Source organism: Symsagittifera roscoffensis, chromosome 3 (genome assembly GCF_963678635.1).
Source record: "Symsagittifera roscoffensis chromosome 3, txSymRosc1.1, whole genome shotgun sequence".
In the NCBI taxonomy this organism is placed as follows: Eukaryota; Metazoa; Xenacoelomorpha; order Acoela; family Convolutidae; genus Symsagittifera; species Symsagittifera roscoffensis.
This window is the reverse complement of record NC_087064.1, coordinates 77,917,611-77,937,684: the sequence shown is the minus strand read 5'-3', so window position 1 is coordinate 77,937,684 and position 20,074 is coordinate 77,917,611. Positions and strand designations below refer to the sequence as shown.

Sequence of the window (20,074 nt, the reverse complement as noted above, 5' to 3'; positions counted from 1 at the left end):
CCGCTAACGTTTTCTATTCAATCAACAAGTAGTTCATTACCAGCCCTCAAATGAAAATGATTAATACACAGAGAAGCGCCACAAATTAGACTTCGTAAAGCGGAAAGCGTCCTCAAACAAATTTCAAAGGTTCCAAATTTCAGTCTCCGCTTAAATTATGGATAGCACATCAACAGGCGCTGCCAAATATTTGCATTGTAAATAAATGTTTACTTATAAATGTCGCCCAACACCATAACTTACTCGCTTCCCAGTTAATCCTTTGAACTTTTATTCTTTTTGTCACCAACAGCCAAAAGCTTACAAGAAAAACTGCACAAAAATGCTAGATCTCTGTTTTTCCAAAAAAAAGAACGTATCATGTACTACACGGCAAGTGCATCTTTTCACACTATCTGTAACATCAAGGTACTCAAATCGTTTGCCTCTTACAATTTTCATACATCTGAACATTGAAGGTGCTTGGAAGATACTGCAGAAGCACCTTCACCAAAACTTCTCCTCCAAACCCCCCTTCCAAAAATCCTTTCCCCGCTGCACCAGAAAAACGCTTTTCCAGTTAAAGTCCAGATATATTCCCTTCCTACACACCTACCTAAACCAAATAGGCCCAACTTTCTCTCCAAACTACCCTTACTGTCCTTCCGCCCAAACCACCTTACACGTGTTTAACTGTTCAAAGAACTCCACTACTCAGCTAGACTAATGACTCCGGTCAACCGAATTTACTACGTATCTGGGATTTGGTTTGATTTTCCGGACGCGCCTCCTCGATGCTAACAACAACATAGGCTGCAAATCCAGCCCAACATTTTCCCCCTCAAACGCAGCTAGTTTCGACGTTTTAATGGTTTTTCAGAACTTATAAATTATACGTTATAAATTATAATAAATCGTGAAAGCTGGTTGGTTTCTATGAAAGCTGGTTAGTTTCTATGAAACCTTCATTATTTGCTAGGAAACTAGTCCGATAATTTTAACCCATGTTGCTAATTTGCGAGATAGGTTTTGATTATTTTCAAAAAGTTTCAAACACTAGGATTTTTTTCGTACAACAAATGCTAATTGAAACATTGACAATGTGAGTACTCAAGGTATTACGTTCCGCATGATTTTTTCGTTGAAAATTTTTTAAGACCATTTATCCACGAGAGAAAGGACCAATATACGAGCTGTACAGCACATCAAGGTGAACCGATATTGTGCCCCTGTATAGAACTACATGCAACTTTTCTTTTGGGCTGGGTCATGTTGCCTCACCCACCCTCAAGCAACAAGCACTGATCATGGTGGGCCTCCAACATCCGACTTTTCGATCGAGAGGCGGAGACGTAATCACTCCACCACCGCTCCCCAATATGCATAATTATTATCTTTTTTTGTTACACTATAACGCTGTCGCTGTGTCAAAAATAGAAAAAATTTGGTGAAAAAATTAATGTAATCAGTCGAATCCAAACTTCACAGCCTTACGATTTCACGACCAAAACTGGATATTTAAAGGCTCTACATAGAAGTTTACAACACCTGACAGACACTTGTCCCTAGTGACTCCCTCCAGAGGATCTGGGAGCAGGTGCAGCGCCTTGATCGCACTGGAGTCCAGTCGCATGTAGTTCAAATCAGCCAGAGTGCCCAGTTTAAACTGAGATCCAAATTGCGACACCAAGTCTAAGTGTTTGATTGCTCCAGATAATGCCTTACATGCTACATCCAACTCCATCTCGGGCAGAGATGCCGCACTCACCGGCTGCTGTTTTTTCTGCAACAAACAAAACTGTCATCAACCCTCCTCTTTTTGTTTCATCCCTGATAGGACAAAAATACCAGAATTAATTCAAGTGGCATGAGATACATTTCCAATTGGCATCAAACGGAGACACGAATAAACCAACGCAGAAAAAAAAAGTTCTTAACCATTCGAATCTAGGTAACATAGCCACCAGAGAGTTGGAAATGAACTCTTCGAAACCGAAAAAAATGTTCGAATTTCGAGATGAAAATTATCACATAAAAGCTCTCTAAGTTCTAATTATCTTCTATGATTTGGATTTTTATCATTATACAATCCCAATTAGATAACATTGTGTGAATCGACACTTTCATTTCGCTGGGAAAATGAGAGAATTAAAGTCAGTTTTTTTGAAACTGAAAACATAGCCAACTGACAGTTGGAAAAGAGTAATGAACAAAGAAAAAATATATGCCCTTGAAGCTCTTTGAATTTAGCGGCCTATTATGATTGGTATTTTTGTTTTTTTGATAAAATTACCCCAATTTGAGAAAACTGGATCAATAGGTAAATTTTTATTCCGCTGGTGAATCTGTTAATTAAACTCCACTTTCAAAACTAGAAGTCGATCAAGTTTTTCACGAACTTTACATTTTGCGGTTCAATAGTGGAGTTTGCCTTCCGTTCCACAAAGGAAATGATCTGAGCTTGAAAAAAAACCACGAAAAATCAAATTTGAGCGTGAACAAATTCAAAGACTTTCCTGAAAAAACGAAAAAAAATCACCAAGACCTTAAAAGCGCACACACTGCATTCATTACTCTTAATAATTCACGTTCTTTTGCATCATTTACATTATTTTTTTTGCTCGAAGCGTGTAATATGCCTTCCTTCAGCAGATTAGTTTGAATTGCACTTGGTATTTGGTAGCGCATGATTTTTGTTCCGACCATTGAAAATGGGGAGGAACTTTGTATTAGGGTGTTTTAGTTTTTGAAATTATTTTGTTTTTATTACGCAAAAACAGGTACAAATAATCACCGGAATGGGTCGAGTGATACACATATTAAAGTCCATTCAGTTGTGATTCGATCGACACGTTGAAAAATTTTGAAAAAAATCTCAGTCTCGAGAAAATTTAGTTTGAACTTTTTGAATTTGGGTTCAATTTCGAGCGAATAAGGTGAGCGAGCAGGCTTTTGTTTTTCAACCAAAAGTTTTAACCATAAAAAATTTTTCGTTATGAGTGGAGTGCTATATCATATTAAAACCCTGACTCGAACATCAAAAAATTTTCAAAACGTTGTCTGTGTAAAGAAAACTTGGTTTTAAATTTTTGAGTTTTAGGCTAATTTCGAGCGAGTACAGCAAGCGAGCAGGCGTGTTATTGAAGAATAAGTCATGAAACTTAAGTTGAACTCCAGTAAAAATTATTTTTCCAAACTTTTTTTAGCGCCATCTCTGATATAAAAACCATCAAAAGTTCAAACAATTTGTGCAAAACTTTTTTTTGTTTGAAAATTTTGTAGTTTTGGGTCATTTTTCGACTAAAACCGTTGCCCAATATGCCTATTTTACTCTGACTGTCGAATATGCCTAAATTCTAGGTTTTCGTCAGATCCATTTATCACACGCCTCGCACAAAAAAAACAACACTAATTCGAAAGACAAACATGAAAAAGCGTTTTATGTATTTTTTAAGAGTATGGTCGGCACGAGAAAATTTAGTTTGAACTTTTTGAATTTGGGTTCAATTTCGAGCGAATAAGGTGAGCGAGCAGGCTTTTGTTTTTCAACCAAAAGTTTTAACCATAAAAAATTTTTCGTTATGAGTGGAGTGCTATATCATATTAAAACCCTGACTCGAACATCAAAAAATTTTCAAAACGTTGTCTGTGTAAAGAAAACTTGGTTTTAAATTTTTGAGTTTTAGGCTAATTTCGAGCGAGTACAGCAAGCGAGCAGGCGTGTGATTGAAGAATAAGTCATGAAACTTAAGTTGAACTCCAGTAAAAATTATTTTTCCAAACTTTTTTAGCGCCATCTCTGATATAAAAACCATCAAAAGTTCAAACAATTTGTGCAAAACTTTTTTTTAATTGAAAATTTTGTAGTTTTGGGTCATTTTTCGACTAAAACCGTTGCCCAATTTGCCTATTTTACTCTGACTGTCGAATATGCCTAAATTCTAGGTTTTCGTCAGATCCATTTATCACACGCCTCGCACAAAAAAAACAACACTAATTCGAAAGACAAACATGAAAAAGCGTTTTATGTATTTTTTAAGAGTATGGTCGGCACATTCTGTGTTACTTGCACAGCCACTGGCTATCCTTGTTTTTATTTGAAAAAAGATATACTTATTTTATTTTTTTTAGACTATTACAACGTCAGAAGAACCCTTTTCCAGTTAAGCTCTGGAGACGTTAGCATATATACAATTTGAATTTAAAAAAATCATATTGCAAAATATCAATTCTTAACAAAAAACGAAAAAAGAATCAACACAACCAATACAAGCTAAAAATCACTTCAATCAATTACACTAAATAACAAAAACACCAGGATATCCCAGCCGCATCGCAGAAGCTTAAAAAGGCTCATTAAACAATTTCAAAAACGCATAATTTGTACTTGGTTTAGAGAATAAAATCGAAGATCAAACAAGATATAGTGAGGCGTGACGTCGGATGAGAACAGAGATTACTCTTGGAATGAGGAGGGTGTTGAGATCCTGAGTGAGACTGGAAATGTCGAAAGCATTGCGGGCCACTTCTGACACGAGGATGCGGGACCTCTGCAGCACTGCCGCTAGACACTTGTCAATCGTCCCCTTCTCCACAATCGCCTCCTAAACAAACATCACTGCTTATCCTTAAATGCGGCTGAGCATGTCAAGAAGAGGAGAGAAGTAGCAATACTCACTTTGGGTCCCTTTCTGAACAAGACTGTCTCCAGTTGGTACAAATGGACAGAGTCGGAGAACTGCACCACTGATATGTCCCTCAAGATGACATCAACGAAGGCCAATCCCACCGTCAGTCCTCCGCCACCCCCCACCGAATCGGACGATGCCACAACTCGGATGGACACAAAGCAGGAGGTAATCGAATCCATTGAGTCATTAGACCTAGAAAAATTAATTCTAACAACTCTTCAATCTTGTTTTGAATGACTGGAAACCAATTACCTGAAAAACTGACTTTTTTCAAAAAATTCTGTAATCTGATAAAATCATAATTCTAGGAAGCTTACGGAATAATTCCGTTCATTGCTTTCAGGTGTCTAAGGAAAACGGAAGAAATCACGAAAAAAATTTAAAGAGGAAAATGAAATTTTCTAAACGCAAAAAAAAATTCAATGGCAGATTCAAAAAATTTTAAATCAATAATAACGACGCGAAGCTGCACTTTGCAAAAAAAACCAACAAAACGCCAAGAAGTAGCTTTAAAAGGATACAAAAAGAAAAAAGGCAAAGGAGGGCAAGAAAAAATATATATGCCCTCTCGGTAATCGAATCACAGGCCTCGATCATCCAAATAAAATTCCCTACACAATTATAACACTGCCAAAACTATGCAGCAAGGACGCCACCAAAAAGACACTATTTTATAGGAATTGAATTGAAAACATAGCCAATAGACAATTTTTTAAAGTTTATACGAACCACATAAAAGCGTGAAAAAATATCTTACTCATGAAACAATGCAATATACTTTCACTAAACTGAAATAACATAAGCCGATCAGTTTAGTCGAAAAAACAAAACAAAAACAATTCAAAAATTACAGAACTTGCGATTATAGTAAAACCTGTTAAACTCAATATAAAACCTATGCGTTGGAAAGAAACCTATGCGTATCAAAGAAAACAAACTGACCTTAAAAATAAATCAAAAGCGAAACCACGAATAATCAAAATTGAGTATAATCTTTAAGCCTTTTCCGGATAAAAAGCTATAAAAAATACCACGACCTTTAAAAGTGTCTTCACTACTTTCATTAAAAATTTAAAAGAATCGTAATATAATACAATGCTTGCAAGGTCGCTTCTTCTGTATTATTAACTACAAAAAATTTCTTTTATCATAAGAAAAACCACGCTGTGGAAACTTAGCCGACAAAAAGTAAGCATACAAATGGCAGTACGACAATGAAACTCTATTTGCAAAAAAACTACAGTTCCTGGACGGATTCGCACCCCGAACCTTTGTCGTCCCAAATCCAAACGGTAAAAATAAGAAGCTAGATTTTGATGTATTAATTAAGCACACTGAGTAGTCCCGTGAACAAGTTTCTAACGTGAATAGGAACCAATTGTGTCCTTTCAAGATTTTTGTAGCTTGTCGTACCTAGCATTGGCGGTGGAGTCGGTTTCTGTCCCGAACAGGTCGTCTTCGAAGTGGGTCAAGTTGCCAGGAGAGGCCTTCTTCAGTAGCACCCAGCCACCACTCTCCTTCACATACAACTCCACTCTTAACACACAAACAGCACTAGAACCTCACACCTATTTGCGAATAGAACTTGAGCTGAAGTGAACAACGCAAGAATGTCGCCTGTCAATTTAAGCTTATTGAAGATACAAAAAACAACACATACCTATAATCGGCCACCTACATAACAGTTAGTTAAAATAACATCTTCGCCCTTCCATAAATAAAACCTACGCCTACAACAGTCACAGCACAGTTTTTCTTTCTTCCAAAACACATGTTAGCAGATGACGAAATATGAACATGGAAACTGTTTCACTTGGTCCGCTCATTGTAACTTGTTCATAACATTTGAAGAAAGACTTGGTTTTAAGCTGGAACTTTCAGCCAATCATTAGCGACCATTTTACAAGCGGCGCAAGATAATTTAAGATAATATAAACTTGATCCAAAATTTTATAAACAAAGATCGTGAAGCTATGGCGGTTTGAAAACTCGGTTGGCATAAATTCGTCTTGCAGATTTATTACCAATTCAATGAACAGAGTTGAAAAAAATCTTGTTCAATTTAATTGTAACTTTACCTTTTATAATGATGCAAATTAAATTAATGATGATTTTGACATAACGATACATTCCTTATCAGCCGCGGATCTAAGAATTTCTCGAGAGAGGGGGGGAGGCTCTCCCAAACCACTATAAAGACCCCAATTTGACCAATTTTTTTTCGCCGCGGGCAAATGTTTGAAAAACAGGCCAAAAAAGCTTTTCAGGCACTTTTTGGAAAATTTCGACCAAAAAAATGCGTTTTTTCGGCGCGTGTTCCCCCCTCAAAATTAGTATAGATTGGTGACCCTTTGGTCGAATCCCCCCATGCCGCTAAATCCGCTACTATTCCTTATTGATAATCAGAAAGAAGACTCAACTAACCATCTGCAACTGAATTAACTTATAGTTCTGACCGATAAGCTGTAGGCATCATTATCAAAGGCCATACTCACCTTTTCAATTTTATATCACCAGAAAGGCCCCGGACCAAAAAACGCACCGTAAACATAAAAGAACTATCGTGATAACTTGAAGTTATCACATGACGACAGAGATGCCGGCATCTTTCTTAAGTTTTTTAATATATACTTAAATCTTCTGCTAAAGTGCATTGAAATTATTACAGAGAGGCAAAGATGAGCTTCGCATCACTAGAGACTTAACAAGAAGTTCTTTGAGTCGAAGTCGAAAAAAAAGAAAATGTCCAGAAAAACTATTCTAACAAAACTAATCAAACTAGTTTTGAAACAAAACAGGCCAAAGCAAAACAATATTAGATTAGCATCAAAGAAACTTCTCAAGCGGTATTGTAGCAAAAATACCGTAGCAAAAACCCTTTGAGCCAAAAAAATTCAATGAGACTTATTAAAAACTATCATGTCCCCTCGCTCTCAAAACACAAGCAAGCACGCATAAAAAAATTTTCGCTTGTCGAACGACGCATTATGAGTCGAGTAATCCGATATACTATGGGCCGAAACCTATCAATTTTGCAACCGCAGATTAATTGCGAAAACTCAGCAATTCAAAATAATGCAAGATAAATTGGAGAAAATGAGTAATTCAAAAAATGGCACCAAAAACGAATATAATACGAAGAAGGTGTATCGCTGACAATGAATCATTCGATCTTTGCACTGAAAGCAGTCGAAACATCGACGTATATTCCAACGAGTTATAGTGTCCATCACGGGCTTGCAGCAGAAAGTGAAGAGCTAGGTGACTATGACGATGAAAACGAAGCATTTGATATTGATATTGGGTATTATGATATTGACGACTATCAAGATATTCACGAAGATTTTTCTGGATTTGAAAGTCAGTAGCAAATTCAATTGTCTGATGGCAAATGACCTATGACAGCCTGGGCAAACTGGGCACAGAAGTCGGTTCTTTTGGAAATTGCTGAGCAGCGTAATTCATCTCATAAAAAATTAATCAAGGCAACTCTCCTACCTCGACTGACGTTTAGAAAAAAAACTTTTTTACTCAATTCATCTCCTTTATTATATTATGAATAGTTTGGTACTGAAGCTCTGACAGCCTTATTTGACGACACTTAACGCTATTAAAACTAGGTAGAGCCCAATAAAAATTTAACGAGCTATTGTCTAACCCACAGAATTAACTCCTGTAGGACAAATTAACACGAAAAAAAGTACGTTGTTTCTGTTTCATTTGAACAGAATTTACTCTTGAATCGAATGCCCTCCACCTCAGCTCCAGTTGTAAAGTTTCTGCTTCTAAGTTATTGTCGAAAAAATGCCAACAAACTTGGCTTCTAATAGTGTTACAGAATTCTAGTAACCTTTCTCGTCATTAATCATAGCATCTCCCTCGCAGTGTGCAGACCTTCAGCGCTAAACTTCCTTATTAGTCTGCCTAAATCTTAAAACAAAAAAAGCATTAGCTCTCTAAGTATTAGCCATTATAAAATGTCAGTTCTTTAACTATCCAGTGCATTACCTTCAACTAAAACAATCATATAGAAAACATAGAATCTTATCGTTACAGCAGAAGTTGACTTCGCCTCGAAAATCACATTTGCTATCATCTATGTCTTCCGAGAAATTTTAACATTTACCAACCAGACAAAGACATACAGACAAAGAGATGTGGGTTGGCCCGAAGCACTTCGAATCAAAATCTCAATTAAAAAGTTGGATGATCAACCTACTGGAGTGTTTGAGAAAGAAAAAGTCAAAGAACCATCCATTTTGGCGGTGCCATTTTTATGAAGTTAGATACCCATTACCATTTTTAACTTTCATTTTTCGATCTCAGCATCCTTTTACCAAGCTTGCATCTAGTCTATATTATATCACCAATCACTCTTCCAAGCTTCACTGCTATGGAAGTCCGCAATTGAACAGGAAATGGATAGCGGAAAGATCGACAAAACAAAAAAAAGCATTTTCAACTCTCTGTTGCTTGACAGTCGCCAATCGGTCGCGCCGTTAACCGCATTGCATTTTCATAAACAGTTAGTTTTTCGAGCCTGGCCAGCTTGACGTATCATCCCGATTGTGGGCTTCAAGCACTCCTAAAGATTTGAGTAAAAAACCTCGGCAATTACTTATGTGAAAGGCACAAAATATGCTGGTACATAACAAAAGGACGAATTCTATTCATTTTTCAGAAGAAAAAACCTGCTGAAAACCAAATCTGTTTAGAACTGAAAATAGTCAATGTGGTGTATGATTGAAAGTAAAAACTTTACATTTTTGTTAAGGCGTAGCAAATATGATAATATTATTGCAAGGTTCAAGCATAGTGTGATGTCTGTAACTATAGCTCACGCTATCAAATTAATCCGAAACGAAAACACACATCGTAGAATTGAAATCATAGCCAACAGACAGTTGGTAAAGATTTGGAAAAGACCGTTCAAAAAATGATGGCTTTAAAGCGCTTTGAATTTCTAGGATACAACAATTTATGTTTGACACTTTTTAGTTAAATTGAACCCAATTTAAGAAAACTGCTGGGGTAATATTAAAATAATTTTGATGTCGCTGGCAAATCTGATAATTAAATTCCATTTTCGAAATTGAAAGTCGATCAAGTTTTTCTTGAACTTTGCACTTCCGCTGTTTGTTCGTGCAGTTTGCCTTCCTTTCAACAACAAAATCATCACAACCTATATAACAGTCCGAACTACGTTAATCACCTCTTAACATCTATCGCAATAACTTGAATATATCATATATGTCTTTAGAATAGCTCGATTCTTTACCTGGCAAATGTTCATTCCGTAATGACAAGGAAATAATTTCCGAAATTGAAATTCAAACGCGAGAGAAAGAGAAAAAGGTTAGCCGGTTACTGTGCAAGTAGCACAGGATGGATGTTGCGACAATAGTCTTTAAAAAAACAACAAAGTTTTTTCAATTTGTAATCATTTTTTTTGACGTGGTTTAATAAAAGCAGAAGAATTTTAAGAAGAAGAACTTATTTCTTCAGAAGTTACAAGGCATCAAGAAACAACATCGGCACTTAACAAAAATACCTTCACTAGATATTGAAAACTTATGCCAACATAATGAGCACCAGACATTGTAGTGGATAAAAAAAGGGCACAGGGCTTGCCCACTTAGAGTCTACCCATTAAGCATATCAAAGAAAAAACTTCAAGACTTTTTTTATGATTATTATTAACATTTTTTAAAGTTATTAATAAATTTTTCTCAGAAACTACAAAAATTTGAGATTTCAAAGTTTCAGCCCTGATTTGCAAGCCTAGTGCACATGTCTAACAGCATTTATACCAAATTTTAAGTCTCAAGAATTTTTCGAAAAATTCTAAAATCGCGATATCTCGAAAACTATAAGGATTTGAGACGGCACTTTTTCAGCCAAGATTCGCAAACTCAGTGCAGTTGTTTTACAGCAGTTATCTAAATGGTTAAAAATGTCAAACACTTCTGAAAAAAAATTTACGTATCAAGAATTTTTTTGATAAAATCATAAAAATTGCGATATCTCGAAAACTACAAGGATTTGAGAGATCCTATTTTCAGCCAAGATTCTCAACCCTATAACTAGTAACTGGTATAAATTAACCAATTGGTTTGAATTATTATAAATATTTTTTTGCAATCTGAAAACAACCAATTGAAGAGATATTTTACCAAATCGTTGTTTCTTATTATAAAACTATCTTTAAACTTGCGTGATAAAAGGAGCTGAACAAAAAAAACTGGAGATTAGGTGTATTCGACATTCATAAAAAAAATAAGCAAAATGATGAACAATTTTTCTACAAAAATTAAACGAAAAACGAAAAAAAAATGTTTTTTTAAGGTTCGCGGCTTTTTGAAAATTTTGATTCCAAAAAGGCGCTAAAATACTCGAAGAAAACCAATGCTACTCAGGTAAAAACTAAAATTTTACATTTCTAAAACAAGCTAGTGTAAGCTTTTAGGCAACTAAAATAAGACAATTCGAAATAGGACGAAAAACCAAAAATTTCAAACCGGATTTTCTCGACACCGAGAAAAAATTTTGAAATTTTTTAATCTGGTTAGAATCACGATTGTAAAGACTTTAATATGATATATCACTCAACCCAGTCCGATGATTATTTGTGGTACCTGATTGTGCGTGGAAAACACAAAGAAAAAAATTAAAACACCCGAATACAAAGTTACTCCCCATGTTCAATGCTGGAACAAAAACTATCGAAACATGCTTTCTTTCGCGAATGTTGATGAGCATGAGTCACAAGGCGTACCTGTAGTGCCAAGAAAGCAGAGCCTCTCTCAGTACACTCTCGAAGTTGTTCAGACTGAGGTTGATGTAAATCACATTTCTACTGCCCCACTTCTTAACCACCCCATTGGAGCGGAAAAATTTCTGTGCCAGTAGCTCCGCGTCACTGTCATACACTGTGATGAGCCCACTCTCTCTTTCGAAAAAACGGATGGTAGTCGAACACTTCACAGGCAGGCGGCGAATCTGCTCATAATAGGGATCCAACTCTTCCTTGCTGACAGTATCCGCCATAGAAATAACAAAAAACAAATACTCAAACCTGAAACTGGAAACTTTATAGAAATTTGATGTGCTTTTTATTCCAATCATTTAAGATTCAGGTCTTATTTCAACATAAAAAAGGCACTGTAAACAAACGTCAGATTGGGGGTTTGAGAATCCGGGCTTTTAAAGATTTATCAACAAAGCCCCGATTTATCGAAGCCGCTTCAGACATGATAAGAACGATAATTCAAAATTTTCAAATGATTTTTCAAACCTTTTTTCCTTATGTCGGGAAAAAAGCGGTTTGAAGTTTTCGCTCAGACCAATTGAGAGCGAAGGTCACTACACTCGATTCTTCCATACTTTATTGTAATTCAACCAGTAGCGGATTTAGGGGGAGGGGGCGGACGCCCCCCCCCCCCCCTCAGGGATTCGAGCCCCTGCCGACCCAAAGGGTCCCCCCTTTGTACTGTTGTGAGATATCCATTTTTGGCTAACTGGACTTCAATTTTTTCTAAAGGCGCCTTTGGCGCCAATCTATACAAATTTTGAGGGTGGAGTCGAAATTTTCCAAAAAGTGCCCAAAAACGCTATTTTTGGCCTGTTTTTTAAAATCTTGCCTGCGGCGCAGAAATTTTGGCCAATACAGGGTCTTTATAGTGGTTTGGGAGAGCTCAGAAAATCAATTTGGTCGACCCAAAAAAAGGTCGTCAAAATTTTCAAAATCTTTTTGAAAAACCGCCTCCCCTCGAGAAATTCCTAAATCCGCGCCTGAATTCAACTCATTTCAACTCATTTTGTGACCTCATCATACCTCATAACTTTTAAGCCATGCAGTTTGAACCAAATCATTCTACCCCGATATTCAACAAATCTTCATGCGTCTCCTCCAAATTAATTCGCCACCTTATGAGTAGAAACTGTTCATTTTGTGAACTTCAAGCGGATATATCTTCATCAAAATCACTGAATAACAAAAAAACGTTCGGGGTTTCTAGTTAAATTACAACTCTTCTGAAGCCTCCCGACGGCTCAAATTGAAGTAATTTCAACGCGAAATAATTAACTCCTAGAGGCCAAACAGTGAAAAAGACAAACAGTTCCTTTTATTATTATTGACTCTTGAGATGCTACATTGCCAAGCTTTTGTTGTTTTTTGACGTGCTGAGTGATTTCTTACTGTAAAAAATCATTCCATATCTTTTTTTTGAAGTTTCTTTTGCTTCAAATTTATTGACTTCATTCTTCTCCGGTTAGGTTTTTCCTTTGAAGTCCGGAAAACTTTGTTTAGAAATCTTTTAATAACGGAAAATTTAGCATTTGTTTGAAATATTACACATCTTCACTTGTTTAACTTTGAATTGCGACAGGACAAAATGTGGTTAGAGTCAACTCTCATCGAGATAAATACGTTAACCTATTTTGTTATTAAAACTAATTCAAAAAAAACAAAGAGCGCCCCTTTCTTCGAAACTAAAGTAGGCTGCTTCTTCAACATACGCAATATCATTTATAACAAACGACTGAAAAATTTCAAAGTAACTGTGAAACTTGCAGTCAGGGTGAAAAATTGTGGCACGGTAAAAAGTTTTTAGTGTAAAAAGCCGTACAGCAAAATCACAGGGAACGATACCAACTAAGTGTTTGTGTAGGAAGGTATTAGCTATCCAACTCGAAACTTATTAAAAGCGTAATTGCACAGAATTTTTCGTCTCTTTTGCTCTCTTTCGCTTAAATGACTGTGATCGGATCATTCTGTGCTACTAATTAACAGTTAAAACTAGAATTTTTTTGTTAAACATTAATATTGATAGCCTTTACTGGGTAAACAAATTTTTTTAAATACTGCACTACAGCACCAAATTCTAGATCAAACTCTACATTGCTTTATATTTATAACATATAATTAACATCAACCACTAATATGCAAAAAAAAGACAATTTAAGACAGAAATCAAACTTTTGTAACACTTGCTAATCCCCTGTACTAAATACGTAAAAACATGGCCAACAGACAGTTGAAAAAGAGTCAATGAAACGGAGGGAAACAACACGTACTTTTTCAAAAAAAAACTTACGAATTTCAAAACAAACATACGGTCTGAAAGCTCTGTACATTTCAAGAAAAACTTCTGATTGATTCTTTTTTGAGACAAATAACCCATGAGGAAAATTTATAATCAAATTCCATTTCCGAAATAAGAAGTCGATCAAGTTTTTTGTGACCTTTACACTTCATCTGTTTGATAGTGGAGTTGAGCTTCCTTTCAACAAAGGAATTCAACTGAACTAAAGAAGAAATCAAAAGAGAATCTGCTCAAAATAAATAAGTTTCACAGTTACTGGCATATTGTTTTGTTGATGTTCCTATATAATTAAATGTTATTTGCGCGAGCGGGTTTAGGCTATATTCAACTTAAGGACGTTTGGTCAAGATGTTCAAAATTTATATTTCAGTTGATCACCTCGATAAAATGTCAGCATCAATTTATACTTCAATGGTTTTCTGGTCACCTCTTTATAACTCTAGTCTCCACAAGTGAGCTAGCCGTATTTTACACTGTGTCAATAATAAATCAAGAAAACCATTTCAATGCCATTTGGCAATAATTCATGCTGGTTAACTTAGCTATTTGGACTATCATGTTTAAAAACTTGATAGATAAGGATGAAGGTATGTTTTTATAGCAATTATACCAATTTTTATCAGCATGGCTTTTAGCCATGCTGCGACCAGTTTTGATGATATCTGTACCGCCAACATTTCAAATTTAAGTTACTGTATTTTCAAAGAAACTCAATTCTTAATTTAGCGAGGTTTACTAAGTTATTTAGATCCACTAGGATACTCAAACTTTGGACACTCAATGGAACTAGCTACTTATTTGAATTTGTTGAAGTTTTTCTACTAAATCATTTGAAGTTCAAAAACTGGAAATAGTTGTGTACGTAAAAAAAACCAAAAAATGCGGAACGCGGATATACGCGTATTTATGTCACTTAAGATTTTAAAAACTGAGTTTACAACTCATTTAAGATCTAAAATTTGAATTATAAATTGTCACTAAAATTTAGATCGCCTTTAATAACTGCTAGACAAAAAAAGTGATGCAAAGCAAAGTGAAGCATCAAACAAGTGGCTGTTTTTCGGAATTGGGCAAATAACTTCTTCTTAATGGTATTATCGAGCCACGTTGTCAGTCAAGAGAAAAGTCAGTCGTTTTAATGAATCAATTGGGGTGAATTCAGTTTCAACTGCAAGAGATAGAACAATTCGTTCTGATAGTAAAATGCTTGTTCCTTTTCTTGTTGTCGGTCATTTCCAATGCCGACTGAAGAGCAGAATGATAATCGTCTCGAAGGCATGTCCGGCGCGCGAGCTTCCCTGTCGACATGGGCTAGCACTATATATTTCTCTCGGATCTGTGTTCCTTGTTGCTGGAAATTCTTTTTGTCCGATGCTGTTACTATCGTGGGCACTAAAGACATTCCATTTTATCCGCTAAAGTTGGTTTGAGGAGCCTCATAATTTGTGCGACTTTTGCCTCATTTTTTTCAGGTGAGGACTATCGAATAGCTTTGCTTTGACATCTCGGAAAAAATTTACTCCTGCGAACGTTTTGGAATCAAAATACGGCAGCCCCGATAGTTCTGGTAATTTTGAAAACAAGTGTGACAATGAATCCATAAAAATAACAGATATTCGTTTTGCTGATAATTAATCACAACTGTTGAGGTCTGGTCTTATTTTATATACTTGTTAATTAACTGAGTTCCACAGTCTGATGTTTACAAGAATATGATGCAGCCTGCGTCGTCATTTGTCAGCGGTTGAATATATTCGAGCGAGGCGCGTCGGCAAGTAATCATCGAACAATCCTGGCTCGCTTCGGCATTCGCCTAATGATGGATCGATTTCGATGTTTGTCGGGTCGATCGGTTTAATGTCTTCTGGTTGGTGCAGAAGTCCATTGGACGAAGTCGAATTCGATGAACACCTTGCTTGTACTTAGTTCCAATTTTTCTAAATATGTAGTTACTATTTAGTAGAACTCTTTCGACTCTATACAGAGAAATCCATATTTGCAGCGAATTGTTTCTGCTATCTGACGGATTAGTGGGAGCGGATTAAGAAGCAAGCAGAATGAATGGAGCGTTTGTGATTGTGCTCATACTTTTTGGCCATAAAATTCTCGGTATCGCTGGTATCAAGCGACAATGTTTTTTTTCGTCTCTTTAAATGTTTCAAACATTGCGTCTTTTAAGCCGTTACAGAGTCCACTTCAGCCTTTGCTGGCTGTTTCCAGTGTTTTGGTGGAAAACTTGAAACGAGAGGTTTGGTGAGTTCTCGTCCATGAAAAATTGTACTGGGACAACATCCAATCGACGAATAGTACAATGTATTATGGAAGAATGTCACATGTGGTACATATCTGTTTCAACCTGACCATTGTGCGTCGGTATTCAATTTGAAAATCCTCGTCGAAGCTCCGAGGTGGAGTAAGGTACTTGCCAGACGCATTTTAAATAGGAGGCATGTCAAGCAATTTTTCATGGTGTTTACTAGCAACTCTGTGAGCCAGGGTAAATAAATCTTCAGTCATTCTTGTCATCACTATGTGTCCTCCTGTCGGCAAACGTTGGATTCGGTAGATGGCTCTTTTCAGTTTTTCGATAGGCAATTTTGTTTGTATTTGACTTAGTCGATTTAACTGTTTTGCACACTTTCTTCGACGACTATTTTCATAAGTTTGATTTTTCTCCACTTGCATTCACTTTTTAACGGTCTAAATGTCTGTACAATATCTGGATCCTGCTGTTGTCCACATTCTTCTCAAGTGGCTTGTTATTATAACTCAAGTCGTTGCAGAGTTCTGCAGGGTCTGGATTTTCTACTACATTCAAAACTGTCATTCTCAGGTGTACACATCATTTCGGCTTCAGAGAGTCGCATTGTCCAGTATCGTTTCGCTTTTCTAAGTATGCCTTGTCCTAATCGATGCAAGTTTGCGATGAGTGCTTCATCGATTTGCTCAATTTCAGAGAATGCATCTCCAACTTTTTGAACTAGGTTGCGAGAAGCATCAGGTACTCATGCTTTTGAGTCTATATAAATTTCTCTAACTGGTAATTTGTCTGTCAATTTCAACGACAGCGATGCGGATTGGTCCGTTTGCATTCTGGACAAAAAGTTATATGTTCCAGGATTATGCGAACAATTATAATGTTGAAGGAAAGTACGCGATCTAGGAAGTTCCACACAGAAATTGGTATCGTCTTTGCCTGGAAGAACTGAGTAAGACTTCTGTCACAAGTTTAACGATCAGTGACTTGCATGATCCCCAAATGTAGTGCGAAAAGTGATCAAGTGCGAAATGAGAGGATAAAAACTCCGTAGTGGATAGAAAAATTTAGTTGCGCTCTGCTAAACAGGCGAGATCTCAAGGATAGTGGTTTAAATGTCTTCACTTTGCCGCCGTTATTGTTTGTGACGCAGTCTTTGACCATAAGCACAAACCCAATCCCGTGGTAGCTGGCATCGCAAAGAATCGAATATTGCAGTTCGGGATTGTGCAAAATGGTTGCTTGTATTTGGTCTTTTTAGCACTTCATGACTCTTGTGGTGCTAGTCAGTTATTTCAAAGTCTATTTTTTCAGAAGCCGATAGAACGGTATGAGTTTGTCACCCAAGCTAGACATTAAGTTCCACGAAATCAGTTAGTCTTACTTGCTTTATCTTGAGACATTTTGATTCTACTAAAGGCTAAAATTTTTGCTTTTTGGGGACACTCTTTTTGGTGTTACTATATTGCCCACAAATTTAAATCTTTGGGTTCCTAATTCACATTTACTCGGGAAAGCTGTAGACCTGATTTAATACAACATTCGAAAAATTTTTCTTTTGACTATATTGAGAGGGGCGAAACAGTTTTTTTTCAGCTTTTACATCTTCAAAAATTTGGAAGACGTTCGCATTAGGACGGTACCTTCCGCAAAAACTACTGCAGACAGATTGATTTTTTCATGCTCATGTATTTCAGTTGATGATAGCAATTTAAATGATTTACTTGATTTGACTGAGTGGATTATTTGCGATTTAGTGTTTTTGAATGAGTCTTAGTGGCCTCAACAAAATTTTTGGATCCGTTTAGTAAGAGAAACTTGTTTTTGTCCTCATGGTTTCATCTCCAGCATGGCTTGCTGTGTGATTAAAAATTCCATAAACGTCGCAAAACTTTTCTGCTGCGTGTAACATTGGATCGAATGTTCCATTGGGATTCTGTGTCTCTACCTACTGCATCCCGTATTGTACAGATTGCTGTTGGTATGAGGGGTACCAGGCCGTTAGCATACGCATAGCCTGCTGCTGCTGATTTGGTTGTGCCGGTTCTTTTGCGTTGAGGGCACTGCGGCATTTGAGGTAATTGTTGCATTTGGGAGTACTGTTATATTTGCTGCATTTGGTGGTAGTGTTGATTCTCAAATTTGTGAGGAAGTCTCATTGCAATTTGGGTTCCTTAGAATCCCTGGCAATTGTTTCCACCCATGAACCATGGTTGCCAATTACTCTGGATCTGTCCGCCTGTACCTCCTCTTGCTGGTCCTCATCCGATATTTTGGTTTGTTTTATAGTTTTGAAGATAACCACCTTCAAATTGTGCTTTTCGGAATGCAGTACTAGAAACATCTTTATGTTTTTGATTCTGTGAGGTGCCATGATTTTGAGATGCCGACGATGGTTCATGTGATGTCAAGTTTACTTTGTTCAGCTGTTTCTCTACCCCTTCCGGAGTAATGGACAGCTTAATAAGGGCGCTGATCAAAATTTTTGAGAACATTTAGCTCATTTTGTTGAAACCATCCTATGGGTAGTCCACATTTCGAATCACTTCGCTGATGGTCACCTGTTTTTATGCAAGGCTACACAGTACTTGCTGGTCGCTGTTTCAATCATTTAGATTGAAGCCAGCATGGCACTTCTTTAATAAATAACCATTTAATTTGGTCACTTTGATTATCACTAACGGCGGCGTCGAGACTTTTCTGTCTCTTTACCGTTTCTCTGATGAAGCGCGCTATCGTCGCATTACCTGCTGCTTTATCTGTTGGCGCTACTGCTGGTGAGTAGATCAGGCGTTGGGTAGGCTGTCTAAGCCTTTTTTGTCAAATTCATCAGATAATTTTCTGGTGTATCTTCTTTCGGGTAACACCGAAGCTGTTTGAGTTAAAAAACGTGCACTTCCTGTTGGCGCGGGTTGCAAAAATGGTCCCTCAAAGCTGTAAGGCTGGCGGGCACATTTGCTTCGGTCGCTCGCAGATGTTATTGAAGGTTACAGAAGTTTGCTTGTTGGGGTACAAGTTTGCCTGCAACTCCGATGTACCCTTGAAACAATTGTTCAAATTGCCCTAGGTCCTCTTTTCGTATCTTCCAAAGAGTTCGATTGCGAATTGCGCGTGAGCCATCTCAAAGCAGTCAAATGAATGTCAGTTAAGATTCAGTATATAAGTTCCGGTCAAAAGGCACTGTTTTAAGTGGAAGTAATTAATGCTCGATGGGTAAATGAGTTCTGGGAACTTTGTACTTTTCTTTGTATTCATAGGTTTCGTACTAATATTAGGCACGAGGGGGAGATGATTAACTCTGATTTGTAGTGTTTTTTTTTGTTTTTATTCCAAATACTTCGTTTCCTAAGGCTTTGATTTTTCCACTATTTTGTTTGGTTTCGGCTATCTTTAACTCAAGAATGCGTGGGCTAGATGTTCGACCTTTATCCTTTAGCTCATCTCGTCAATAAAATATGAGCATAAATTCATTTTTCAATCGTTTTCCGATCGCCTCTTCATAACTTCAGTATCCACAAGTGAGCTAGCTCCTATTTACACTGTGTCAAAGATGAATCAAGATGAAATTTTCATTTTTATAAAATTATGCCGAGGATGAAGGAATGTATTTAATTTGTAGCCATGTTATTAGCATCGAGACCTGTAAAATAGTTTTCACTGCGTTCATCGACTCTTAAAACATTTTGCGATATTTTCAAATGACTGTGACTGATTTTGAAATAACTTCAGAAAACAAAACACCAAATGAATTTTCAATTAACAGATATTGCGACAGATGATTGATTGGCTGAGATCAAAAAACACAGAAATGTAACTCGCTTCTACCTTTATTAGTTGAAATATACTAAAAGAGTAGTATTCAACTTCTTAAACCAACTAGTGCCATGACTCCAAGAACCTCGTGCCTAAGCCTAGACCGATAACATCGGCAAAAAAGGCAAATGCGAGCATCACATCACCTGCAATAAAAAACATCAATCGATAGTGATCGATATAGAATTCAAAGAATTTAAATGAGCGTCACCAAAATTGAGTTAAAC

General features: G+C 36.7%; 1 protein-coding gene across 1 annotated transcript in view; it reads right to left on the bottom strand.

Annotated features, from left to right (window-relative positions):
* The window catches only part of LOC134842946 (DNA mismatch repair protein Msh2-like), a 48,890-nt gene extending 37,143 nt beyond the window's left edge, over nucleotides 1-11,747 (bottom strand). The window contains exons 1-5 of the mRNA XM_063859481.1: nucleotides 11,446-11,747; nucleotides 6,084-6,206; nucleotides 4,658-4,862; nucleotides 4,440-4,583; nucleotides 1,528-1,762 (exon numbers count right to left, since the gene is read on the bottom strand). Coding sequence (XP_063715551.1) covers nucleotides 1,528-1,762; nucleotides 4,440-4,583; nucleotides 4,658-4,862; nucleotides 6,084-6,206; nucleotides 11,446-11,717 — 979 coding nt within the window. The 5' untranslated portion in view covers nucleotides 11,718-11,747. The remainder of the gene's footprint in view (nucleotides 1-1,527; nucleotides 1,763-4,439; nucleotides 4,584-4,657; nucleotides 4,863-6,083; nucleotides 6,207-11,445) is intronic.
* Between the last annotated feature and the right edge of the window lie 8,327 nt (nucleotides 11,748-20,074).